The sequence below is a fragment of the Heterocephalus glaber genome, unplaced genomic scaffold (assembly GCF_053883595.1).
Source record: "Heterocephalus glaber isolate CG9 unplaced genomic scaffold, H.glaber_assembly_v1.0 deba00000122, whole genome shotgun sequence".
Classification (NCBI taxonomy): Eukaryota; Metazoa; Chordata; class Mammalia; order Rodentia; family Bathyergidae; genus Heterocephalus; species Heterocephalus glaber.
In genome coordinates, this window is record NW_028258138.1 from 383,522 (window position 1) to 405,954 (window position 22,433).

The 22,433-nt window shown below is 50.3% G+C and overlaps 2 protein-coding genes and 1 pseudogene across 15 annotated transcripts; 2 read left to right on the forward strand and 1 right to left on the reverse strand.

Annotated features, from left to right (window-relative positions):
* Window positions 1-449: 449 nt before the first annotated feature.
* On the forward strand, window positions 450-15,251 carry CUNH21orf58 (chromosome unknown C21orf58 homolog). Its single transcript, XM_013071395.3, has 9 exons — window positions 450-903; window positions 1,453-1,513; window positions 2,440-2,513; window positions 4,217-4,381; window positions 7,165-7,276; window positions 13,372-13,490; window positions 13,755-13,993; window positions 14,248-14,311; window positions 15,164-15,251. Exons 1-8 carry the CDS (start codon window positions 844-846, stop codon window positions 14,291-14,293), a joined length of 876 nt encoding a protein of 291 aa, XP_012926849.1. The 5' UTR covers window positions 450-843; the 3' UTR covers window positions 14,294-14,311; window positions 15,164-15,251.
* Window positions 3,084-22,400, reverse strand: Ybey (ybeY metalloendoribonuclease). 14 transcript variants are annotated; one of them, XM_087207962.1, is made up of 7 exons: window positions 21,923-22,398; window positions 21,551-21,803; window positions 20,247-20,375; window positions 17,625-17,693; window positions 14,237-14,356; window positions 3,845-3,937; window positions 3,084-3,269 (listed from the first exon to the last, which is right to left on the reverse strand). In XM_087207962.1, coding segments are annotated over exons 1-6 (633 nt in total). In that variant the 5' UTR covers window positions 21,925-22,398; the 3' UTR covers window positions 3,084-3,269; window positions 3,845-3,877. The 14 variants fall into 14 exon arrangements, 13 of the variants coding, with proteins under 13 accessions (XP_087064088.1, XP_087064075.1, XP_087064091.1 ...); XR_015450036.1 differs by having other exon boundaries at window positions 3,168-3,269; window positions 3,845-3,953; XM_087207949.1 differs by lacking the exons at window positions 3,084-3,269; window positions 3,845-3,937 and adding an exon at window positions 3,289-3,844 and having other exon boundaries at window positions 21,923-22,400.
* Window positions 7,285-11,575, forward strand: LOC147830294 (ATP-dependent RNA helicase DDX50 pseudogene; annotated as a pseudogene).
* Window positions 22,401-22,433: the final 33 nt, after the last annotated feature.

The following is a 22,433-nucleotide window of genomic DNA, read 5'->3' on the forward strand; positions in this document are numbered from 1 at the left end:
AGATGTGGGGTCAGCTGGGTTCCAGGTGCCACTCAGGCCCACCACACTGGCCCAGCTACTGCCGTTGCTGGGTTCCTCTCTGTGCTTCGTCTGCTTCCTCAGTGGGACGGACCTTCACTGGTCTGGAGCACAGGACCACAATGTGCAACCTCCTCTTTCTGTCCTCACCTGCTCTGCCTCGCAGCCCACGTGTCCCCCTGAGAAAACCATGCTCTGCCCCTCGCTGGCCCAGGTCACCGCAGAGCCAGCCCCCCACCTACAGCAGGGCTGGTGTCCTTCAAGCTCCTGGCTGCTGGCTGCTGGCCATGGGGTGGGTCTCCCCGTGTGCCTCCAGTCCTGGCCCTCCTGTCTGTCTTTTGGCCTTAACAGGTGCGCCTCCCACGGCCCTCCCAGTGTCTGACCGTGCTCCTTCACTTCTGGCTCTGGGGGTCCCCATGAGGGCAGAAGCCATCGTCGGGGCCTGCTCCCCACTTCCCTCCAGGCTTTGTCCTGAGATGGGTGGTGCCCCAAGTCCAGCATTTGCCCCTTTGCCTCCAGTTCGCCCTGCCTGTCCACACCTGCTGGTCAGTGTTTACAGAGAGCCCAGAGACACACAGCTCAGGAAGGACTCAGTGGAAACCTGGCAACCAGGCCTCCTGTGCTGTAGACTTTGCTGTCCAGGGAGGGACACGCCTCCTCCTGTGCATTCCACTCGCTGTCTCCAAGGCTGGTCTCCAGGAGGCGAGCTGAACCCTATGCAAGGGAACCTGCCATGACAGTGAGTGGCCTCCCACTTGGAACCGCTGAGCACTAGCAAGTGTGTGGGCCTCCTGCCCCTCTGCAGCCACCTCACGGGCCCCCGCGATGCTGGACTCATCAGTGGCAGACCAAATGACCCGGCTGACACTGAGGCTCTTGGAACAGGTACAGCTGCTGGACGCTGGTCAGCTTTGAGCTTAAGAGACAGGTGCCAGGCAAAGTTAGTGCATCTGTCTGCAGACTGTCTGTGAGCATGTTCTGCTTCTAAAGCAAATCCTTTCCAGTGGTTTTTAGTCTCATAATGAAATGTGGTTTTTCTGTTTCTTTGCACGTATGTAGTACCAATTAGGTTCTTCTAGTGGTTTCCAAAGTTGGGCTTCAACACAGCCCCAAGGCTGAGCCTGGTCCTTCCCACACCGCATTTCATCTTCTTCCCCTGCCTGGCTCTGGGTGGTCTGGGAGCTGCAGGCCTCCTCTGTGTCACCCACCCGCATCCCTCCTCTGCACCACTGGGGCCCCAAGTCCAGGGCCTGGTGGTGGTGATCAGGGTGCTCTTCAGCATCCGCTGCGCTTAAGAGGTGTGCCACATAGCCAGCATCACACAACCAGCATGGCCCCTGCCTTCCACTTCACCCACGCCTCCTGTCCCCAGCACGGCAATCTGGGCAACGGGCACACAGCCCACATCACTGTCATGGCCTCTGTTCCTCACAGAAGCTGGAGCAAGAACGAGAGAACTTGGAAGGGGGCTCTGAGGGCACCCACCTTGTGTCAGGTAAGAGCCCAGGCTACATGGACCTTCTTAAACAGGAGCGGGGCAGCCAGCGGGGATGCAGAGGCAGCGGCCCCTGGGAGCTGCCTCCACCCCAAAGTGCTTCCTCCTCACTGAGGGCTGGAAGGCCTTTGTTCACGCACACACACACACACACACACACACACACACACACACACTGCACTGTTTCCCTAGGGCAGGCAGAGGCTGTGTTCCCAGCCCTTTCTGCAGTGAAAAGGGGAGTGGTCCCGTAGGGTCAGACCACACCATTCTGACTCTAGAGCTCTGAACTCCCAGGGTCAGGTGGGGTTGGTCTGGTCCTCATTGTTACCTGGTGACTGAGTCTAGGCTCGGGGAGGCTGGGGCAACAGGCAAGGAGGAGGTCTTGTTCTTTGGGCCCTGGTGCTCTGAGAGCTCAGAGGGCAGCCTGGGGCCCTAAATTCCAGCGGAGCAATGGACACCTGGCCATGTGACCCAGGGCCAGTGAGGGGCAACTGGGGCTACACCTGTGCCAGGAGTGGGGTCCCTGGAGAGCCCACAGCCCAGTTCTGGCAGATGCTTGGAGCCACCAGACCCTTCCAAGGCCTTCCCTGCATCAAGTAGAGCCGGATTTTCAGCTGCAGCACATAGGAGCCTCAGCACCAGGCCCTGCCCCACTCATCAGACTGACTCCCCAAGGTCCCCTGCTCTGCCATGGCCCTCTCAGCTCTCATCCCCCTTCTTGGGATGAGCATTTGGAGGGTGAGGGTGAGGGTTAGGGTTGGGTTAGGGTTAGGGTGAGGGTGAGGGTTAGGATTAGGGTTGTGGGTCACCCTGGGACTTGGGATGTGGGGAGGTGGGGTACACTGACAGGTCTGCTGTGACATGCCTGACCACCTGGCCACCCACCTGGAGCCTTCCTCAGTGGGCAAGAAACGCGCTTCCCTCAGGACACGAGGACAGGCCAGACGAGGCCCTGCAGAGTGCTCGGAGGAGGAGGAGGGAGCTTCTGCTGAGACTCCGGGTAGGTCCGGCATCAGGCAAGCCTCTGGCCCCCAGCAGGCCAGCCCACCACACCTCATGCCCCTCCAAGCCCTGCCCCCCATGCCAGGTCTCATGCCCCTGGGGAAGGCCCTGTACCCCGAGGGGAGACCTGGAATTCTGGGTAGTCTCCACACCCTGGGCTGACCCCAAGGTCCCCTGCAACCCCTCCCCATGTCCTTGCTACCCCCAAGTTCCCTGTCCTCCAGGTAATATCACACTGCGGGGGGGTGGGGGGGTGGCTGATAACAGAAATTGAAAACCAGGCCAAGAAATATGAAGACATAGGGAAACCTTTTAACTGAGAAGGAAAAGAAAATGTGACAGGAACTCCATATTGAGAACAGCTGAAGGGGCCCAGGTCTGACAGAGACTGGACTGACACTGAGGAAGGCGAGGAGCCAGCTTTGCTGGGGTACATGGGCGGGCAAAGGCCAAGTTGATCATAACCTCGGCTCTGGTTCTGTGAGCTGGCTCTGGAGAGGTCTGTGGCTGGAGAAGGCAGTCCAGTTTCCAGGCAAAGTCGGCTCTGCTTTGGAGAAAGGCTATGCCATGGTGGTCTGTCTGTGAGGCTCTGCTGGAATCCGAGGTGGATTTGGGTTTCTAACAAGAGGCTGAGACGGGAGGCTTCCAGGTCCTGCTTCAGGGGCCCTGGGACAGGACACTGTAAAAACAGGCACTCAAAGGTCCCCTCGAGTCTTGAAAATATCTTAGGTACTCTTGCCTTGGTGCTCTCAGTCTTGAAGAGAAGTGAAGTAGGTAAAGTTAGAGTGAATAAACCTGAATCACCAGTTTTTAGACAGACACTCCTACATGATTAAGAGGCCTACGGGCAGAGTGGAGCAGGGATCTGACCAAGAGCTTAAGCGAATAAAGGACACAGATACAAAATGAGGGTAGAGATCCCAAGTGTAGTCCAGCTTTCAGTTACCCACTGGCATCTACAGGACCAAGTAAAGAGCCAGTGCTTTGAACAAAAGCAGGATTTAAATCTCTGGCCATCCCCAGGTGGGTCCCTGACCCTTTAGGTGAGCCCACACCTCCAGCAGGCCTGGGCAAAGCTCACTGCAGCCAAGACCCACTGTACTGAGGCTGCAGGCCCGGAGGCGTCTTGGGTATGGGGGCTGGCTTTCTCACGCCAAGAATCAGGTTGGGCAACTGAACAGTGAGCAGGGGACACCTCAGTCGCTCCCCAGAGGGCCTCTGCTGGGCACACACAGGCATGCACATTGGAGGTGGCAATGTCGCAGAAGGTGCAGCTCTCACAGGAAGTCCAATCGTAGGGTGCCAGGGCTTCATCCAAACAAAACTGACCTGCAGCAAGAAGTGCCTGTGCCTGAGCAGTCTTCATCTGTTACCCAACACTGTGGGGCAGGAGGTTGGCTCATCTGGCCAAGGGTCCTCATGCTTGAAAGTGATTAGACTCCATTGACAGAGGGAATACAATAACCAGAAACTTGTTTAAATTATTTGATAAACTTTAAAAGCAGCGCTATGTATTCCCATGAGGGGCACACAAGGGTCTTTGACCCTGTTTTGGGGGCGTGGCTTCAGTTTGGGTGGCCCTGGGCTGAGCCAAGGGTCTAAGCACCAAGGGCCCCTGTATCCTGGGTAGGATGACAGCTTGGTGCTCAGGTCCAGGGCCCCCAAGCCATGCTGGGTGCAGAGGATCTGTTGACCTTGCAGGAACAGCAGCTCCTGGATGAGCACCCCTGGGCCCACACCTGGAGGGGAGCACGTGGAGGGGCTCTGGGGCCAGCCCTGCTCCCAGAAGCACCCCCCATGGGCATCTACCCCACTGCCTCCCCACCCCCGCCGGCCCCAGAGCAACCGAGAATCATCCAGCACCAGGTAAGAGGGGCAGATGAAAACAGCAGCTCTGGTGGGGCTGGTGTTGGGAAAGACAGACCTCGCCACAGTGGGGGCTGTGCTGCCAGAATCTCCTACCACCTCCCACTGAGGCCCCTGCAGCACAGAGGCCACTTGCTCAGAGGTGCCACAGCTGTGACGAGAGTCCTGGAGGCCAGTCCTCAAGGCACGCAGATCCCCGGCCTCTCGATAGGTGGGAGGAGGGGAAACACAGCCTCTCATTTCCTAACTTCATAATGACCGGGGGAGCTGAGACCCTAATTATCAAGGGCAGAGTGACATAGTGTTGCTGTGTCAAGAGCTTCCCATAGTTTTCAGCATTATGGGTTGTGAGCAACAGAAAGCAACTGACTTCTTAAGCACAAGGGAGTGTTAAGAGGCCCCAGGAAGGGGGAGGCAGGAGTCCAGAGCTGGCATGGGGAGGCTGGGGGACTCAGTGTGATGGGGTGCAGAGTGCATGGGGGAAAGAGAGGGAAGTCAAGTGGAGGGGGTTCTGGGGTAGGCTGGTGACGTGGAAGATAGTTGTCTTTCGGCAAGAGATGCTGGCAGTAGCAGCGTGTGGCCAAAGAACAGACTGGGAAGGGGCAGCCTTGGGAATCTGTGCAAGTGGGACCCCCAGTTCCCTTCTGTGGATGGGCTGTGGCCCTGCAGGTTGCCTATGTCTCATCTAAGCCTGAGGCAAGAAGGCCCTGGGCACTGGTAAACACCCCAGAGCTGGCCTGGAGACCCTGAGGCCGGAAGTCCTGGCAGCAGGAAAAGTGCAGATGCTCTGGAACAACTGTCCTTGCCAGGGGTGCCGGCTGGCTTCGGCCCTAAGAGACAAGGATGGTTTCATGTTCTGTTTTGTTCATTTGCTTTGCAGTGCTAAGGATCAAACCCTGGGCTTTTGGCATTTTAGCCAAGTGCTCTACTACTGAACTACACCCAGTATCAGTTGTTTTTTGTTTTTGTTTGTTGTGATGGGGGTTGAACCAGGACTTTTGCACTGAGTTACATTCCCAGTCCTTTTTGGGGGGAAGTGGGGGGGCAGGGTTTAAGTGGCCTAGACTGGTCTTGAACTTGTGATCCTCCTCCCATCTCTTTTTTTTTTTTGGTACCAAGGATCGAACTCAGGTCCTTCTGCTTGCGAGGCAGGTGGCGGAACCACTGAGCTAAAGCCCCGGCCCCCAGCTCCACTTTTTAATGTTTGGGAAATAAAAGAGTAATATTTTGTAATAGCACATAAACATGATGAGAAATGAACGTCTGTGGGACCAGGACCCTGTGTCCACATCTGCCTGTGGCTGCTCTTCAGGTCAGCCGTATACATCTGTGGCCACTCTATGGTACATAGCAGGACATCCCAGCCTGGCTGCAGCAGAGCCTGTGTGGCCCATGAGCCTAAGCAATTTACTACCTGGTCCTCTGTAGAAAAACGCAGCAGTCCCTGGTCTATGCCATTCTTTCTGTCAGTGGAGACAAGGTCATGCTAGACTTGCATGTCCAGAAGAGGATTGATACAGATTTTAGTTGGGTGTGGTGGTGTACACCTCTAATTCCAGCTACTCGGGAGGCTGAAGCAAGAGGACTGCAAGTTCAAACCCAGCCTGGGCAACCTAGTGCGGTTCTGTCTCAAAATAAAAAGGGTTGGAGATGTACTTCAGTGGTACAGCACTCCTGAGTTCCACCTCCAGCACTGCACCCAAAGAAATAAAACCCAGATCTTTCTGCTGTTTTCTGGAAATTACTGCTCATTTATGTTCACTCAGAAGAAAAGCTAGAAGTTCTACTTCCAAGTTCTATATACTTCTAGAGTGCATGATCAAGCCACAGCAATTGGTTAAGTTGGCATTGGTGCCAGGAAAGACAGGTCACTGGGACAGAAATGTGAGCACCTATCAGGTGATTCGGCCACTAGACACAAGGTTTGCCCCAGAATCCCTATATCAGTCCTTAGGGAAATGCAAATGAGAATATGACTACTAATATGACTGAAATTTAAAATGACTACCTATACCAAGTGTTAAATGTGTCTATTAAAGATTTTTTTAAAAATGAAACCAGACATCAGCTTATCCTGCTGAAGACAAGAAATGTGGGAATCACTAAAAATGCCACGTACATCCAAACTGAAATATCTTTCTACTCAACCATGTATTCAACCTTTGGTGTTATCATTTAACCTTTGGTGTTAAGTCATTCTCCTTCAATGGATGGATGGATGACTAGATATATAGATGGATACAAGGATGGGTAGAGGAATGGGTGAATGAATGAGTAGATAGATGGGTAGGTGGATGGAGGGATGGATGAAAAGCTGGGCAAGTGGGTGGGTGGATGGGTGGGCAGAGGACTAGGTGGATGGGTGGGCAGATGTAGAGATGGGTAAGTAGGTGGATGGACAGATTAATGGATGCATGGATAGATGAGTAAGTGAAAGGGTGTGTGGATGGGTAGAGGGATGGAGGGGTGGATAGATAAGTGGAGGGAAGAAGGGAAGGATGGATGGACGGATTGAATAGAAGGATGGAGGGAAAAAAGAAAGTATCATGGGTGAAGGGATGGATGGGTAGGTAGATGCATGGATGGGTGGATGGCTAAGTGGAAAGGAGGGAGGGATGGACAGGTGGGCGGGCGGGTGGATGGATGAGAAAGTAGATGGATGTGTGTGTGGAGGAATAAGTGGACGGGTGAATGGGAGGGTGGGTATGGGGATGAGTGGATGCAGTGGTAGAGCACTGTCTTGAAGTCTCCATGCAGGCAGCTGATCACTTGGCTCTTCTTAGGTCCCCCACCCTCCTGCCACCATCATTCAGCAGCTACCTCAGCAGCCACTCATTGCACAGATTGCTCCTCCTCAGGCCTGTCCCACTCAAAGGTCAGGAAGCATTAAGGAAGGTAAGTGTTCTGCAGTGCTATGGGTGTATGAAATTGTCTACTAAAAGAGCAAATACTTTGTTATCAGGATACTCATTTAGGGTCAGCTCTTGGTTATTGAACATGAACAGAATGTTAACTTTAATAAATCCGCGGAAGAGGGAAGTGACACACAGCCCTGGCTGGGCAGCCGCCCTGTCCCGCTTCCTTTCACACTGTCGCTGCCTGTCGTGGCACTGTGGTCAGAGGGAGGTGGCAGGGGCAAGTGATATCTGAGAAACTCCTTTAGGGGACATTGTGGAGCTGGAAGCCCCTTGGAAGAATTCGAGAGCCAAAGGAAGGAGAGACAGAAGGGTGGCTATGAAGATGCCAACAAGATAAGCAGAAAACACATTACATCATGCTGGAGTGCTAGAAGGAAATCAAGGTACCATCAGAAACAAGAGACAATGGTGCTATGGATGATCTGGGTGCTCCCAAGCCCCCCAAAGCAAAAATGAAACAGAAGCTAAATGGAAAACTGCAGAAGGATTTAATAGACTTTCAGATGAATTTCCACATCTCATAAATCAAGAAGAAAGGATCTATCAAATGGAGATATGGAGAATGTGCGAAAAAAATCAAAATGTGTCATCCTTAGAAAGTTCTCATAAATCAAGTGATAATAAACTAACTAGAGGAGACTACTCTAACATCTGAATAGCAAGAAGGAAACTTCTCCAATTTCTGTTTCTGAAGAGACTAGTATAAAGCTTTTGAAAGTTCAAGGGGTAACATATCTTTTTCCTATTCAAATTAAGACCTTTGACTTTAATTCTATATATGAAGGAAAGATTTATTTATTTGTACCAGGGATCAAACTCAGGACCTTGCACTTTTGAGGCAGGTGCAGGCACCACTGAGCTAAATCCCCAGCCCTTAGTTTTTTGTTTGTTTGTTGTTGTTTTTTTGTTACTGGGGATCAAACTCGGGAACTTGTGCTTGCGAGGCAGGAGCAGGAACCACTGAGCTAAATCCCCGGTCTGCCAGCCCTTTTAGTTTTATTTTTATTGGTACATTTTAGATACACATAAGGATAACATTCATCATAGGGAATTTGTACCTGTACACGATATATCTTGCAGCTTCCTTTTTTCCATTCCCCTGCCCTCCCTTCAACCCTTCCTTCCCTCCTTATTTAAAAAAGCTGTTTCCATTTATTCCTTCTTTCCCTGTCCCTTCCTTCCTTTCTCCCTCCCCCTCCCTTGTTCCCCTTCTCATTTGAACATTTTTTCATTTCCCAAAATCTATTATGCATTTTGGCCCTTATTTACACTTTTGGTTTCTCACACAGAGAAACAATGTGGTATTTAAAGATGTGTGTCACTTAAGATTATGGTCTCAAGGTGCATCCACTGAGCTAGAAATGCCTCAAGCCCATCCTTCTTTATGGCAGAGTAGTGCTCCGTTGTATAGAAAAAAAACATTATCCATTTGTTGGTTCTTTATCCATTCATTGGTTGAAGGGCACTTGGGCTGTTTCCAATATTTAGCTATTTCAAATTGTGCCGCTACAAACATGGGTGTGCATATATTGCTGTTGTATGATTTTAATTCTTTCGAGAAGATATCAAGAAGGGGAATATCTGGGTCAAATTGAAGGAAAGATTTAATTGCTCAAGAACAGACAGAAAAAGGAAAGACATTCTTTTTCCACATCATTAAAAGGTTCCAAAGAAATAAAGGAACAATTTTGAAAGCCACTTACCGAATTTATTTGTTTTGGCTCCAACAAGGGAACTAGCAAACCAAGTAGCCAAACACTTCAAAGATATAACTAGGCACTCAGTGTGGCCTTTTATGGTTGAATATCATATCAAACCCAAATTAATCATATTCAAAAAGTATTGACATCTAGGTTGGGACCCTTGGTCATATCAAAGACCGTTGTTTGGATCTTTCTAAACTGTGCCACGCAGTACTTGATGAAATGGATCAAATGTTAGATTTACGTTTTGCTGAATGCTGAACAAGTTGAATGTATTATCCATGAATCCTATAAAACTGATTTTGAATGTAATCCTCTGGCTCTGCTCTTTTCTGCAACTTGGCCCCAGTGGGTATATAAAGTTGCAAAAAAAATATGTAATCCAGTTATGAATACATTGACCTTGTTGAGAAAATGACTCAAAAGGCTGAAACTAGCATGGAACATTTGGCCACCCTGTGCCACTGGACTCAGAGATCAGCAGTTAATGGAAACATCCTCCAAGTATATGGTAGGTCTGAAGAGAGGGCTATTATCTTCTGTGAGACCAACAAGAATGTAATTGAAATGGGCATGAATAAAACATCTAAAACAGAATGCCTAGTGTCTACATGGGGACAACGCATAGTCACAAAGAGAAATTACACTGAAAGGCTTCAGAGAGGTAGTTTTAAAGTTTTGGTGGTCACCAATGTGGCTGCCTATGGTTTGGACATTCCTGAGTTTGACCTGTTGATTTGAAGTTCTCCTCCACAGGATGTTGAGTCCTACATCCACCACTCCAGCTGACTGAACAGAGATTTGCATATGTTTTTATCAACCAAGAGAAAAAAGTCAACTAAGCTATGTGGACCAAAAAGCAGGAATTACATTTATTTATTTAGGTACTGGGGATCGAACTTAGGAACTTGCACTCATGAGTCAGATGTGGTGCCACTGAGCCAAATCCCTGGCCCAGAAATTCCTTTTAAATGTGTAGGTGTTCCTTCTATGATGGGCTTAAATCTAAAAGCATGGGTGCCAACAGGTACTCTGGCTTCTGTTTCTTATGCTACGGTTGATTTTTTCTGACCATCAGCTCAGAAACTGATAGAAAAGAAAGGGGCAGTGGACACGCTGGCTGAGGCATTAGCCCACATTTCTGGTTCATCAAGCTTTGAACCACATTCTTTGATCACTTCCAATAAGGGGTTGGTGACCATGACTCTGGGAAGCACAGGAGAAATGCAGGATGTCAGCTGTGCTTAGAAAGAACTTAACAGAAAGCTGAGTAGTCATGCTGGATCCCAAATTACTAGAGTATGCCTCCTAAAAGGAAATATGGGGTTTGCTTTGATGTTACCACAAGTGAGTCAGAAAGGTTACAGGCAGAGTGCCATGACTCAGACTGGATATTCTCAGTGGCACCCAAATACCCTGAAACTGAGAATAGTATGATGGAAATACATCATCTAACTTCAGAAGAGTGGTGGGTCAAGTGGCAGGTCTGGCCCTCCAATCATACCTTTGAATAAAAAAGCTTCCCTTTATTGCCTTAAAAATAAATAAGGAGCCGCAGGGATTTTGCTCAGTGGTGCCACTGCCTGCCTCAAAAGCACAAGGTCCTGAGTTTGATTCCCCCGTACCAAAAAAGAAACCCAAGGACGAGTATGTGCTTAGCATGCACAAGACCCTGGATTCAATCTCCAGAACTACAACAAACAAACAAACCCTCTTATAAAGGCTATCTTTAGGCTCTAGGAAGAAAATAAGATGTATAAGAGAGAAGACTGGCCAGGCATTGTGGCACACATGTATGCCTGCATGTTATAGCTTGTATCTAGATGTCTCCTCAAAGCCTCAGGCAGTCATAGGTGGGGCTTTTCAGAGGTTGCTGGATCTAGGGTATGTGATGCTGGGAGTAAGGTGTGTGATTCCTAAATGTGTCCAATAGTTGGCTTAGCATAGTTCTGCATGTGAACAATGATAAGGCCCACCTTGGGTGCGGGTGGCACCACTCAAAGGCAGGTAGCCTGGAAGAGATAAAAGGGAGAGGCAGGCTGCTGCTCATGGCTCGCTACCTTCTACCTTCCCTGCCATACTATGGACTATTTCTCCTCTGCAATGCCCCTCTGCTGCGCCACCCTGCGTTGGAGCCAGCTGACTATGGAGGGAAAGCTCTACAAACTGTGAGCAGAAATAAACCTTTCCTCCTTTAACTTGTGATGTGGGTTATTTTGTCTTAGCAAAGAGAAAAGTAAGTTTCCTTTAACGTTGGGCATCGGGTACTTCGTCTCAGCAATGAGAAAAGGTAACTGAGATAGTTCCCCAAAGTGGCCTTAACTCACTTACACCCCAAGGGAGTGAACGCAAACTCCAGTGGCCTACAAAAATTCACCAAGCCTTGGTGTTTCCAGATCTTTTTGCCAGTCTGGTGAGCATGTTCATTCTAGTTGTAATCTGCACTTCACCTTCTCATTATTTTTGGCCATTTAAATATGCTCTTCTTTGGGCCGGGGATTTAGCTCAGTGGTGCCACTGCCTGCCTCGCAAGCACAAGGACCTCAGTTCGATCCCCAGTACCAAAAAACAAATGCTTTCCTTGTTAAGTTCCCATCAAATTCCTTTCTGGTCGATTCCTAGGAACTGGCTGATCTCTTGCGTGAGTCCTTTGACATAGGCACTGGCATAGATGCACTTCAGTTCCTTGACCAGATGTTCTTATTGTGATGAAGTTCAGCTTTTGGGTCTCTCCCCTTTTTTTGGAGACCGGGCCTCTCCATGTAGTTCCAGCTGGCCTTGAACTCAAAGCCATCTTCCTGCCTCAGCCTCCCAAGCACTGGGACCAAAGGCACACGCCACCATGCCTGGCTGTCTTTTCCTTTATGGGTAGTCTTCTGTGTCCCTGCTGAGGTCTTCACCTGCTGAAGGTCATGGAGAATGTTCTGTCGTTTCTTCTGCAGCTCTGCTTCTGACATTTAGACTTGTGATCCGTCTGTGTGTACTTTAAGTTAGGATCCACCTTAGCCCATTGCTATGGATATGAACTGGACCCTGGGCCCTGTGGGAAAGACTCTTACCTTCTTGTTGTACCATAGTCTCACCTGTCATAAGGCAGGCGTGGGACCATTTCTGGCCCTTTCTCTAGTTGTCTGTTTTCATGCTGGACTGAGTGGGGTGTCAGGGCCTGACCTGGGGAAGTCTCCCAACTCCAAGCACTTGTTGCTGAAGCTGTGGGGGTGGAGATGCCCTGCCCAGGAACATGGGGGTGCTATTGGGGCCTTTGCACAGAGTGGGCCTTTCACGCTCAGCTTTTCAGCTGTTCCTGAAGATTAGCTGTGGTGTGCGGGGGTCTGGCTCTTTTCCACTTCACACCTTGGGTCTTTTGGCCATGGGGCCTAGGCATCCCAGCTCCTGGGTACTCCCATCTTAGTCCACTGTGGCGTGATGGGCCTGCATTGGTTTGGAGGGTGGCCCTGGGAGACATGTTTCTTTAGTGAGGCCAGTATTGTGCACAGTATTGTGCATTTCCAGCGATAGCTGCCAATGAGAGAACCAGTGTTTGTCCATCCCACTGTCAAGAGTTAGAACGTGTGGTGCCCAGGGCTAGTGAGTAGATTAGCTTCCTGTGCCTGCGCTAAAAAAGCACCACAGCCGGGTACGATGGTACGCCCTGTAATCTGAGCACTTGGGAGACTGGGGCAGGAGGACTGCTGTGAGTTTGAGGCTAGCCTAGGCTACATAGTGAGTTCAAGGCTAGTCTGAACTGCATATCGAGATCCTATCTCAAAAAATTAAAAAAAAAAAAGCACCACAATCTAGGTGGTTTACATAGCAGAATTTTAATACCTTGCAATTTGGGAGAACAGACTTGAGAAGCCCAGGTGTGAGCAGGACTGCTGGATCCTCGGGAGGCTACGGGACGGTCCTGCCCATGCTCCTGTGCCTGTGGCCTTGTCCCCCATCCTCGCATACCCTCCCCCAGATTGGCCCCTCTCTTAGTACACAGTACTTTCACTGGGTTTAGGGTCCTTTCCAGGATGATTTCATTTCAGAATCCCTAATTACATCTGCAAAGACCCTTTTTCAAATGAGGTTACATTCAGAGGTCTTGCAGTTAGGAGGGGACTATGCTGTTCTGGGGTCACCATGCAGCCAGGGGATGTGAGGGACGGAAGTGGCAGTGAGGCCAGCCAGGGAAGCCACGGAGCCTTTCCCACACCTCCCCTCCCTGGGAAGTCCCACTCCTGGAGCGTGCCATGGGCCTGCACAACACGGACACGGAATGTTCCCGGTGCCTGTGAGGTGCGGCACCCTTTTAACAATGTGAGGCACTAACGCTTTGCTTCCAAGGCAGAGCCTGAGGTCAGGTCCCAGTTTCTCCTTCCAGACATGGTAGAGATGATGCTGATGCAGAACGCGCAGATGCACCAGATCCTCATGCAGAACATGATGCTCAAAGCCCTACCTCCTGCGCTGGCACCCGCGGGACCGCGCCCTGCCCTGCAGGTGGGCCGGGGGGCATCCTGGGACCCCTGCATCTGGGTAGCCCTGAAGGGCATCTTTGGCTCCAACCTTGGTCCAGCTGTGAAGCCCCAGTGATGCTGCCCCCTCCGTAAGGAACGGGTTGTGCACCTGAGGTCCAGGAAGCCCCTGGCCCATGCTCTACCTACAGCTGCTGCCCCTTCCTGCCTTCATGTTCAACCTGTCCATCAGGTGTAGGTTCAGGGAAAGAGGCCACCATCCTGAATCTAGCTATGCGTTCTATGCCAGGACCCGAGGGGAATGCGCCCGGTCGTCCTGCAAGCTGAGAGGCAGAAGCCACCTGCGGTGCACCACCACCACCACTACACGCCTTCTACCCCACTACAGCCTGGCTCCGTGCCAGGCTCCTCCCTTAGTTACTCTGTGTGGCCTCCAGTGGTTGCAGCCACTGCCCTGCCACCCGCCACCAGCTTCCTGCCCACCATGTGCCACATGGCCAGTCCCGCTGCCCTGCCTGCCCTTAGCACGTAAGTCTGGAAGACAAAGGTGGGGGTCCTGTGGCAGCAGAGTGGAAGGCCCCCCCAGGCCTGAGTGGTCAGGCCTATAGGCTGCAGCAGGAGGCATGGAATGGGCTGGGAAGACTCCACTACCTTCCAGAAGGCTGCAGGGCTCAGTGTCCCCCCATGTGGACTGGCCCTGGAGTGCCCCTGCTGCAGTGTGGGTGCCTGTGAGGCAGGCTAGCCCAGGTGCTACACCAGGGTGACCCTCACCTGTCCTCTAGGCTGGTGTCCGATGGTGTCCTGTCCTCGCAGGCCCCGGGTGTGTGAGCGGCTTGCTCCAGGTCGGTAAGCAGCAAGGCCTTCCATCTTTGGTCTCTGTCTGGGATCCTTCTGGAAAACCAGGTGACTCCCACCCAGGGGAAATACAAAGGTTTCATCAGGACAGAATTTAAGAAAACAGGGCCCAGGATGTGTAACAGAAAAGATCAAAAGCTTCAGCCACATGAAAACATAAAACATTCCTCTGGGGGTATGAAAGGAAGTCACACTGGGGCTGAGGATGCAGCTCAGTGGTGCAGTTGCCTGCTTTGCAGCATTAGGCCTGGCATGAGGACCCACCTGACATGTAGAATGGTCTCACATCAGTGTGAAAGCAAGCAGAATACATACACTAGGACTCCATTTGAGCTATGGTCTACACAGGAGGGGACCCACACTCTGGGTTGCTTTGAAGGGCAGCAGCCAAACCCAGCTTCTCTGTAGTCTGTCCCTCCTGTACTACTAGGACTGGTGCCCTCTGTATAGCTACCGTGACACTTACTTTCTTTTTTGGTAGAATCATGTCCCCTTGCTGTTCTAATGTTGTATTTAAAAAAAAAATGTTTTTTAACTATTACACATAAACTTCCATTTCCTCCTTTTCAAGGCCTTCCTTTATTTCTCTCTCTCTCTAGTGGTATTGTGGATTGAACTCAGGGCCTTTAGACTGAGCTACATCCCAAAACTCTTTGCTAGTTTTTACTTTGAGACTGGGTTTCACCAAGTTACTAAGTTGCCCAAGCTGGGCTCCAACTTCCAATTCTCCTGCCTCAGCCCCACAGCGCACTGAGATTACAGGCGTGGGCTGTCACACCTGGCTCATGGTTCCCATTTGTGAATTCCTTGCCTAACCGTGTTTATGTCCTTGGAACCTTGCAGGTTGGCGGCGAGATGAGTCCGAGCCTCCCCTCTGTCTGACCTGGCTTTCAGGAGAGCTTCATAGCCATGAGCAGGGCGCATGTCCGAGTGGATGGGTGGGTGGGTGGAGAGTGACAAACCCCTGGCTCGAGGGCGGTTCATCTGGTTCTCTCACAGCCATCTTCCAGCACACCTCTGAATGGGATTCTAGACTCTGCTGTGTTAAAAGCATGAATTAAAGGCCTGGCCCTATTTCCTATTTTTGTGATCGTTCTAACATGGCTTTTCTTTTGGTTTTATCTCTTGCCATAATTATTAATTTGACAGGGGAAGAACTTTGGCAGCTGCTGATTGTCCTTACTTCAGGCCTTGCTGGTAGGCGGCGTGAAGAGAACATGTCAGCGCTGGGAGTCCCGGCTCTGTGCACCACTGGCTGGACTGGGCTGGTCTGCAAGAGTGGCAGGCAAGGAGCTGCCCTCACACTCAGTGCCCTTGCCTGCCACAGGCCAGGTGTTTGAGGGGCCTGTGGGGAAGGAGAAGTGTGCAGTGGGCTCTGGTGGGGGGCATGGGGTTGCCTGGGGTTGGTGTTGGATGCAGACTCAGCTGCCAACTGGGGTGTGGGCATCATTTCTCCCCTTTAGGCCAAGACACTTCCTTATGTTCTGTAATAAGACACAGAGTGTTTTTCAAAACTATATAAAAACACCAAATCAAAAGAAAAAAGGAAAACAAGTACAAAAATAGACAACCGATAGGAGCATAACAGTGAGAGGATGATAATGAGCAGTCAGGCGCAGTGTGATGGGGGATAGCACAGCCAGTCACACCAGGGAAACAGCCCTGGCAGGGGCTGGGACACATCCAGGTCGGGCCAGGCCCAGGATCGCTAGCTAAATGCTGCTGGGGGCACAAGTGATCATCCAGGCCTTCAGAAGCATAGGGTGTACCTACCTGCAATCTCACAGCTGGGGAGGCTGAGGCAGGATTATGAGTTTGAGGCCATCCTGGGCTACAAAGCAAGACCCTGTCTCAAAAAAAAAAAGCAGCACTGGGATTTAATGGAGCCCACGACCCCTCCGCACCAAGTTTTGCTGAGGCTTGTGACCTAGGAGTGGGCTGATGTCTGCTGAGCTCTGCTAGGCTAGACACTAAACATAACAATCCTAGCTAACCTCAGACAGGCCATGCACATCCCATAGAGGCCAGAGGAACAGGGCAGGCCTGTCCCACCTTCTGACGGATGCCACTGGGAAATATTTCCACGCTTCTGCATCATTTACTGAGTCACACATCACTGCAGTCCTAGTGTCTCCAGGTTTTAGGGCTGTCTCTTACTGACCTCCCGCAGTGTCTACTGTGCCTGGGGTCCTGTTTAGCAGTGGTGGGAGATGCAAGGGCCCAGCACCCTCTTGATCTGCTCCCACCAAGGACATGGGTGGCATTTGATCCTGCGGGCTCTGGAACTTGGGGTTTATTTCAACTTTCAGAGGATGATCCGGAAAGACTGGCCCAAGGTACAAAGGAACTTCGAGCCTCCCACACCTCCTGTGCAGAGGAAGCAGGGCAAGTCCCCTCTTGAACCTGGGTAGTTGTGTCCACAGAAACAAACTTGGGAGAGGCCAGGGGCAAGGTGGCTTAGTATTTTCAATGTCCGAGTGAGTCTAGCACACCCGAGACCTTGGTCCAACCCTGCATCCTGCAGTGCCCACGGTGGCATCAGAAGAGACCCCTGCTCAGGGGCTGGAGCTGGGCCCCAGTGCGCCGGCTCAGCTCCTCCAGCACCTGCTTCTCCTGAAGGTACATCTGAAAGACAGAAACTCGGCTGGGGGCCTCTGGGTCCCTCACCCCCTCCCACAGCCTATGAGGGGAAAGGCCTTGTGACACCTGCACAGCCCAAGGGCAGCACCTGGATGGGGTGGGTGAAGCCAGCAGGGGGCTTCTCTTAAATTGAAAGATTTTCCAGGTCTTTTGAGTAATGGATAGTTTGCTCTCAAACACAAATCAAGTTGGCTGAACACAGTGGGTAGAACTGATTCACTTTATTTAAAGAAATCTTTTGAGACAGGGTCTCACCATGCAGTTTAGGCTGGCCTTGAACTCAGTATGTAGCCCAGGTTGGCCTTGAGCTTGCTTCGATATTCCTGCCTCAGCCTCCCCAGTGCTGGAATTACAGGCATATACCACCACACCTCATTCACTTTAAATCCGGTCTCTCTCTGCACCCAATCTTGTTTCCTACGGCGGCTATCATCAGGTTTTTCTGAAGACTTTCTAAACAGTGTGCTTTCCCCCAGCATGAGTTATGAGTGTTGGGGGAAGATAACTTTCAGTCTGTCTGCTCACATCTGCTGTTCAATAGTCAGCACCAATACTGCTAAAGGTATTTGGGGAGCCCAACATTTAAAATGGACTTTGGTGAAGCTTTTTAAAAAAGTAAAGGACAGGCTGGGCTGCTGGGTGCAGACTTGCCTGGGGCTCCTACCTTTCTCCACTCTGCTTCTGAGTTGTGGGTGAACCCTAGTAAATGACAGAGTCCATGAGTGGCTGTCACCTGTTGAAAAATTTAAAAATTGGCTCAGGGTTTGAGCCCATAGGAAGCTGCCCTTTCAGGATCACCCCCAGGGTTCCAGCTGGCCTTGGAACGCCAAGCTGTCCTTCACCTGGGTCACCGTCCTGGGCAGGGATTAAAGTGCCTAGCCTCAGTTCCCTGTCTGAAATGGGAACAATCCGCCAAGCTGACTCTTCAAGGTGGAGTGCTTGGGGCTGGGCACAGAACCAGGGAGGACAAAGAGGAGTGTGCTGGCCAAGGCAGCAGTAGCTGGAGAGGAACTGTAGGGAGAGGGGGCTGGCACCTCCATCCCAAAGAGGGTAGGGGTGGCGAGGATGGAGGCTAGGGTGGGATCCCCCGGCCTATGAGTTCCACATGGGCCTAGTCCTATCTCAAAAATAAATGAGTTCAGCAGCAAGGAGAGGGATAAGAGTGGCCACTTTGGGCCGGGGATTTAGCCCAGTGGCTCCACCTCTCAAGCACAAAGACCCGAGTTTGATCCCTGGTACAAAAAAAAAAAAAGAATGGCCACTTTGAGCTAAAAGGGAAGAGCTGAGGGCACAGTCTGCACCCCAGGCTCAGCTGAGGAGGAAGGCCTATCACTGAGGGCATGAAGGTAAAATAGGGTTGGGGCTTGCTCTGTATAGAGCATGGGCATCTGAACTTTTGGCTTTCTTGGGCCACACTGAGTGAAGGCAAATTGTCTTCAGCCAGACACAAAATATACAGTTAATGTATATAAGTAACACCCCCCTTCCCTTTTGGGCAGTCCTGGGTATTGAACCTTTGGCCATTGCACTAAACTACATCTCCAGTCCTTTTTAAAATTTTGAGTCAGGGTGTAAATCACCTCACCTGTGGTGGAACTCATATTCCTCCTACCTAAGCCTCTTGGAATGCTGGAATCATAGGTGTGTGCCATTATACGCCTGGCTCTTTTTAAAAAAATATTTTAACTTATTAAATTATTTTATGAAATAGCGCAACAAGCCCAAGTTTAATGTCTGCTTACTAACAATAAATGCCTGTCTTTATAACCACATATACATGAAGGTAAGTTGCTCTGTGTTTTACTGAGCAAATCACAGTGTGTGTAGCAGCTGATGGGGGCAGGGGGCTCTTCACTCCAGTGTGGCAGCACAGGAGGCAGAGACAGCACTGCGGAGCATCTCCCCTACGCAGCCTTCCACTGTTGCTTATGCAGTCCATGAGGAAGAACCAAATCACGCCATGATGGTAAAAGTTTATGATCTTGCAGGGCCACGAAGACTGCAGGCTATGAGTGGGCGACACCTGGTGTGGCGCCTCTATGTAGTCAAGGTGGGGTATGGTGCAGTCGAGGGGAGGGATCTCAAGGGGAAATAGCCGGGGTTGGATTAAAGCCTACAGGAGAGGGGTATGGGACAGCAGGGGAAGTTATGGCCAGTAGGTCAGAACCCTCTTCTGAGCAGGTGGCAGCAGAGTGGAGTTGGCTGCAGCCTGCCTGAGGCCCTACAGGGCTGGAGTGGGGTAGTGGGCCGAGGCCAGGTGCTTTCCCATGCAAAGACCATGATCTTTCCAGGGTGGGAGTGGATGGGGAGGCCCCCCAAAGTCAGACCATGTGAGGCACAAAGTGTGGGTGGGAGTAAGGGTGCAGTTGGGACCCAGCCCAAGCAGAGCTGGCTGGTGTCTTCAAGGGTGGGGTCCTAGGAGTGACAGATAGGCTGTCCACTTGGGGAAACAGGGAATCACATCAGGGAGGGCTTTGGGCCCAGGAGACAATGCCAAGGGACAGAATCCTCTTAGGGAGCAGGGGCTGTGGAACCAGAGGTCCAGCTCCACCCCTTTCCTGGAGAGACATAACTACTGGCCAGAGAGATCCCAGGACGGAACCTTGTGCTGGGGTACTTCCTGTCCCTCTCAGGAACAATGTCTGCAACTTCCTTCTCCATATCAGTGCAGTGAGCCCTGCCTTGGCCTGGGAAGGAACACTCAGGACTGAGGTCACACCCTTCACACTGGGTCTTCTGGGAAGCTCTGTTCCAAGTAACTAAGAAACCCTAGAACAGTGATGATGAACCTTTTAGAGGAGTGTCCAAAACTACAACCCAAAACGCACTTACTCATCGCAAAGTGCCAAGACTGCAATTAAACTTGAATTCTGAGGTTTTAGTGTGGATAAACAACTCATACATTAACATCTTTTGTCTTAAAAGAAAAACAGCACAGGTGCCATAGGTTTGCCAGCACTGCCCTAGGGTGTCTCAGAGACAGTCCAGGTGGTGGCTGTCCTGCCAAAGAAGCCACAGGAGGCATGGAAGACCCTAGAGGCTTGGATTCTCCCTGTTCCTGGCAGCTTAAGAAGCTGATCTAGCAGGTCTGTCTGAGTGATCCCCATGGATGATTTGAGAGGGCTTTTAGGACCCCTGTTTTTTCACAAGCCTAGGTACTCCTCTATGCCTGTGAGTTCTCCTGTTGTAACCCAGAGTACCTGGGGCACTTGGTGTGCACACAGTGGTCTCCTTCCTAAATCCTGTGGATGGCAAGTGTTTTATGAGCCAGGATATGATTACTTACAGTCAGAATGTCACAGTAATCTTCATTCTCTTTGCACTGCTGGAAGATATATTCCACTCCTAGGAAAATGTCTCCCAAGTTATAGTCATCTGGAAATCCAGGCTGGGGAATTTCACCTGCTTTCAGATCCTAAAAATGAGGAAACAGACTTAGAATACATCATTCTGGCTACAGTAACCCAACCATAAGGATGTGGCTCAGAGTCCTGGGCAGCATGCTTGAGTGGGACTATTGAGGCCTGCAGGAGGCAGGCTGCACAGCTACCACATACACCAACAATCTCAAATGCTTCCACCCTGTCAAATGAGTCCCTTTCCATTTCTTTCTTCCCTCCCAATGTGGAATCACCCCTGCCTCGTTTCTTCAGAGTTAAGTCAGTGTGACAATATAATTTTCTATTTGTCTTTCTCTTAGTCTTGAACAAAATCTTTCATTCTCACAGAAACTGTAAAGACTAGGCCCTCAGCTGAGGACTATCCATACTAAGACAGTCATCTATGCATTTAATGCTGGATATTTTAGATATATCCATTCTTCCCATATTAAGGAAAACAGTAAGTAAATACTCTAACACATTTTTACACTATACATTTAGCATTGTATCTTCTCCCTTCTTTGGATTTATTTCACCAGATGTGATACTAGTGGATACAGCATGGTTGTTTTAAAGGCTCTCTGAAGCTATCTGTATTGGCAAATAGCTTTCCAAAAGGGAAATTGCTAATTTATGCTGCTTCTAACAAGTGAAGCCCTGCATTTATGTGATGTGTATATACCTGTAGCAGTCACACTGTATGTGTTAAATTACTCCGGTTTATTTTTCAAATCTACTCCTGTTCACTGAGTCATACTTAGAGTTGCAGAAGCTCTTCTTTCAAGTCACTGACAGTACTGAGGGGAGGATGGGGTCTAGTCGCCTTTCTTCTTCCACTTGGTAGCATCTGGTGAATTGTGGGGAATGCTCAGCAGCGTCAGTCATATTGCTTTCATTACTTTTATGGGGTTTTTTTGAGATACTGAGGATTGAACCCAGGGGCCCTCTACCACTGAGCTACATCCCCAGCCCTTATTTATTTTGAGATAGGGTCTGGCTAAGTCACTAAGTTGTCCAGGATGGGCTCAAATTTGTGGTCTTCTTGCTTTATCCTTCCAAGTAGCAGGGATTACAGGCATGTGCCAACAAGCCTGGCCATTTTTGTGTTTTTGAAAATTTTTAAAATCAAAATTAAGAACCATGCTTGCAATTAAGACAGAAAATGTATTCTGGAAGGCAGGCTAGACAAGAGGAGGAATCTATCTTTTACCTCATGAAATGGAAAAGAAAGCACATCGGTTGGGACATTTTTCTTTCTGTAGATCCCGTTAATATGTTGAATATTCTTGTTGTCAAGACAGATGATCCCCAGGTCAAATTTCTCCACTCCTAAAATATTCCGTACAATCTCCACATTCCTGCGAAGTGGCACTCTCCTAATGGGGATCGCGCGTTGCAGATTTCTAATCACCAAACTCATTTCAGGAAGAACATCAAGTCCTTTAAAACTGTTTAGATGGAACCTGCGGTTAAAATTGAAGAGATCATCAGTACCAGAAAGAGGTTAATTTTGTAAAAACACATCACTAAAACCAAATCACTTTATTTAGTGGAATTTGTTGCCTACTTTAAGGGAATTTACATTCATAAGAAGATATAAGAATGAGGAATACAGCTCTGCTCGGTGGCACACGCCTGACTCCTGCAATTCGGGGTGGGGGCCGGGGCAGCAGAATCAAAGTTTCCCCGTCTCCACGGCTTTTTTCTTTTTTTTTTGTATCGGGTATCGAACACTGGTCCTTGAGCTTGCGCAGCAGGCACCGAAACCACTGAGCTAAATCCCGGCCCGGTTTTTGTTTTTTAAAGGGCTAGGGATGTAGCGCACTGTGAAGACCCTGGGTTCAATCCCACCGCTGCGAATAAGTAAACAAACCAACAAATAAATATCCTGAGGGTGTAGCTCAGTGGTGCAGCGCCCCAAAACTGGAACGAAGGGAAGTCACGCAGTCTGGCAAAACAGCACCAACGAAAACCCCAGGAAACCGCCTGCAGGGCTGTCCTCACTAGGGGGAAACTGCGCGCGGTCACACAGAGCTGAAGAGTAGGGTGAGGACGTGGAGACTCAGGGCCGCCGCGCACTTACCCGGCCGGAA

Coding starts and splice junctions, on each gene's coding strand:
- CUNH21orf58 (XM_013071395.3), top strand. CDS start 844: ATGCTGGACTCATCAGTGGCAGACCAAATGACCCGGCTGACACTGAGG. Junction 4,382..7,164: donor CGAGAATCATCCAGCACCAG/GTAAGAGGGGCA, acceptor GGCTCTTCTTAG/GTCCCCCACCCTCCTGCCAC. Junction 13,491..13,754: donor GACCGCGCCCTGCCCTGCAG/GTGGGCCGGGGG, acceptor GTTCTATGCCAG/GACCCGAGGGGAATGCGCCC.
- Ybey (XM_087207949.1), bottom strand. Junction 20,376..21,550: donor TTTCTTTTCCATTTCATGAG/GTAAAAGATAGA, acceptor CCTCATTTTTAG/GATCTGAAAGCAGGTGAAAT. Junction 17,694..20,246: donor ATTACTGTGACATTCTGACT/GTAAGTAATCAT, acceptor ATTTTTCAACAG/GTGACAGCCACTCATGGACT.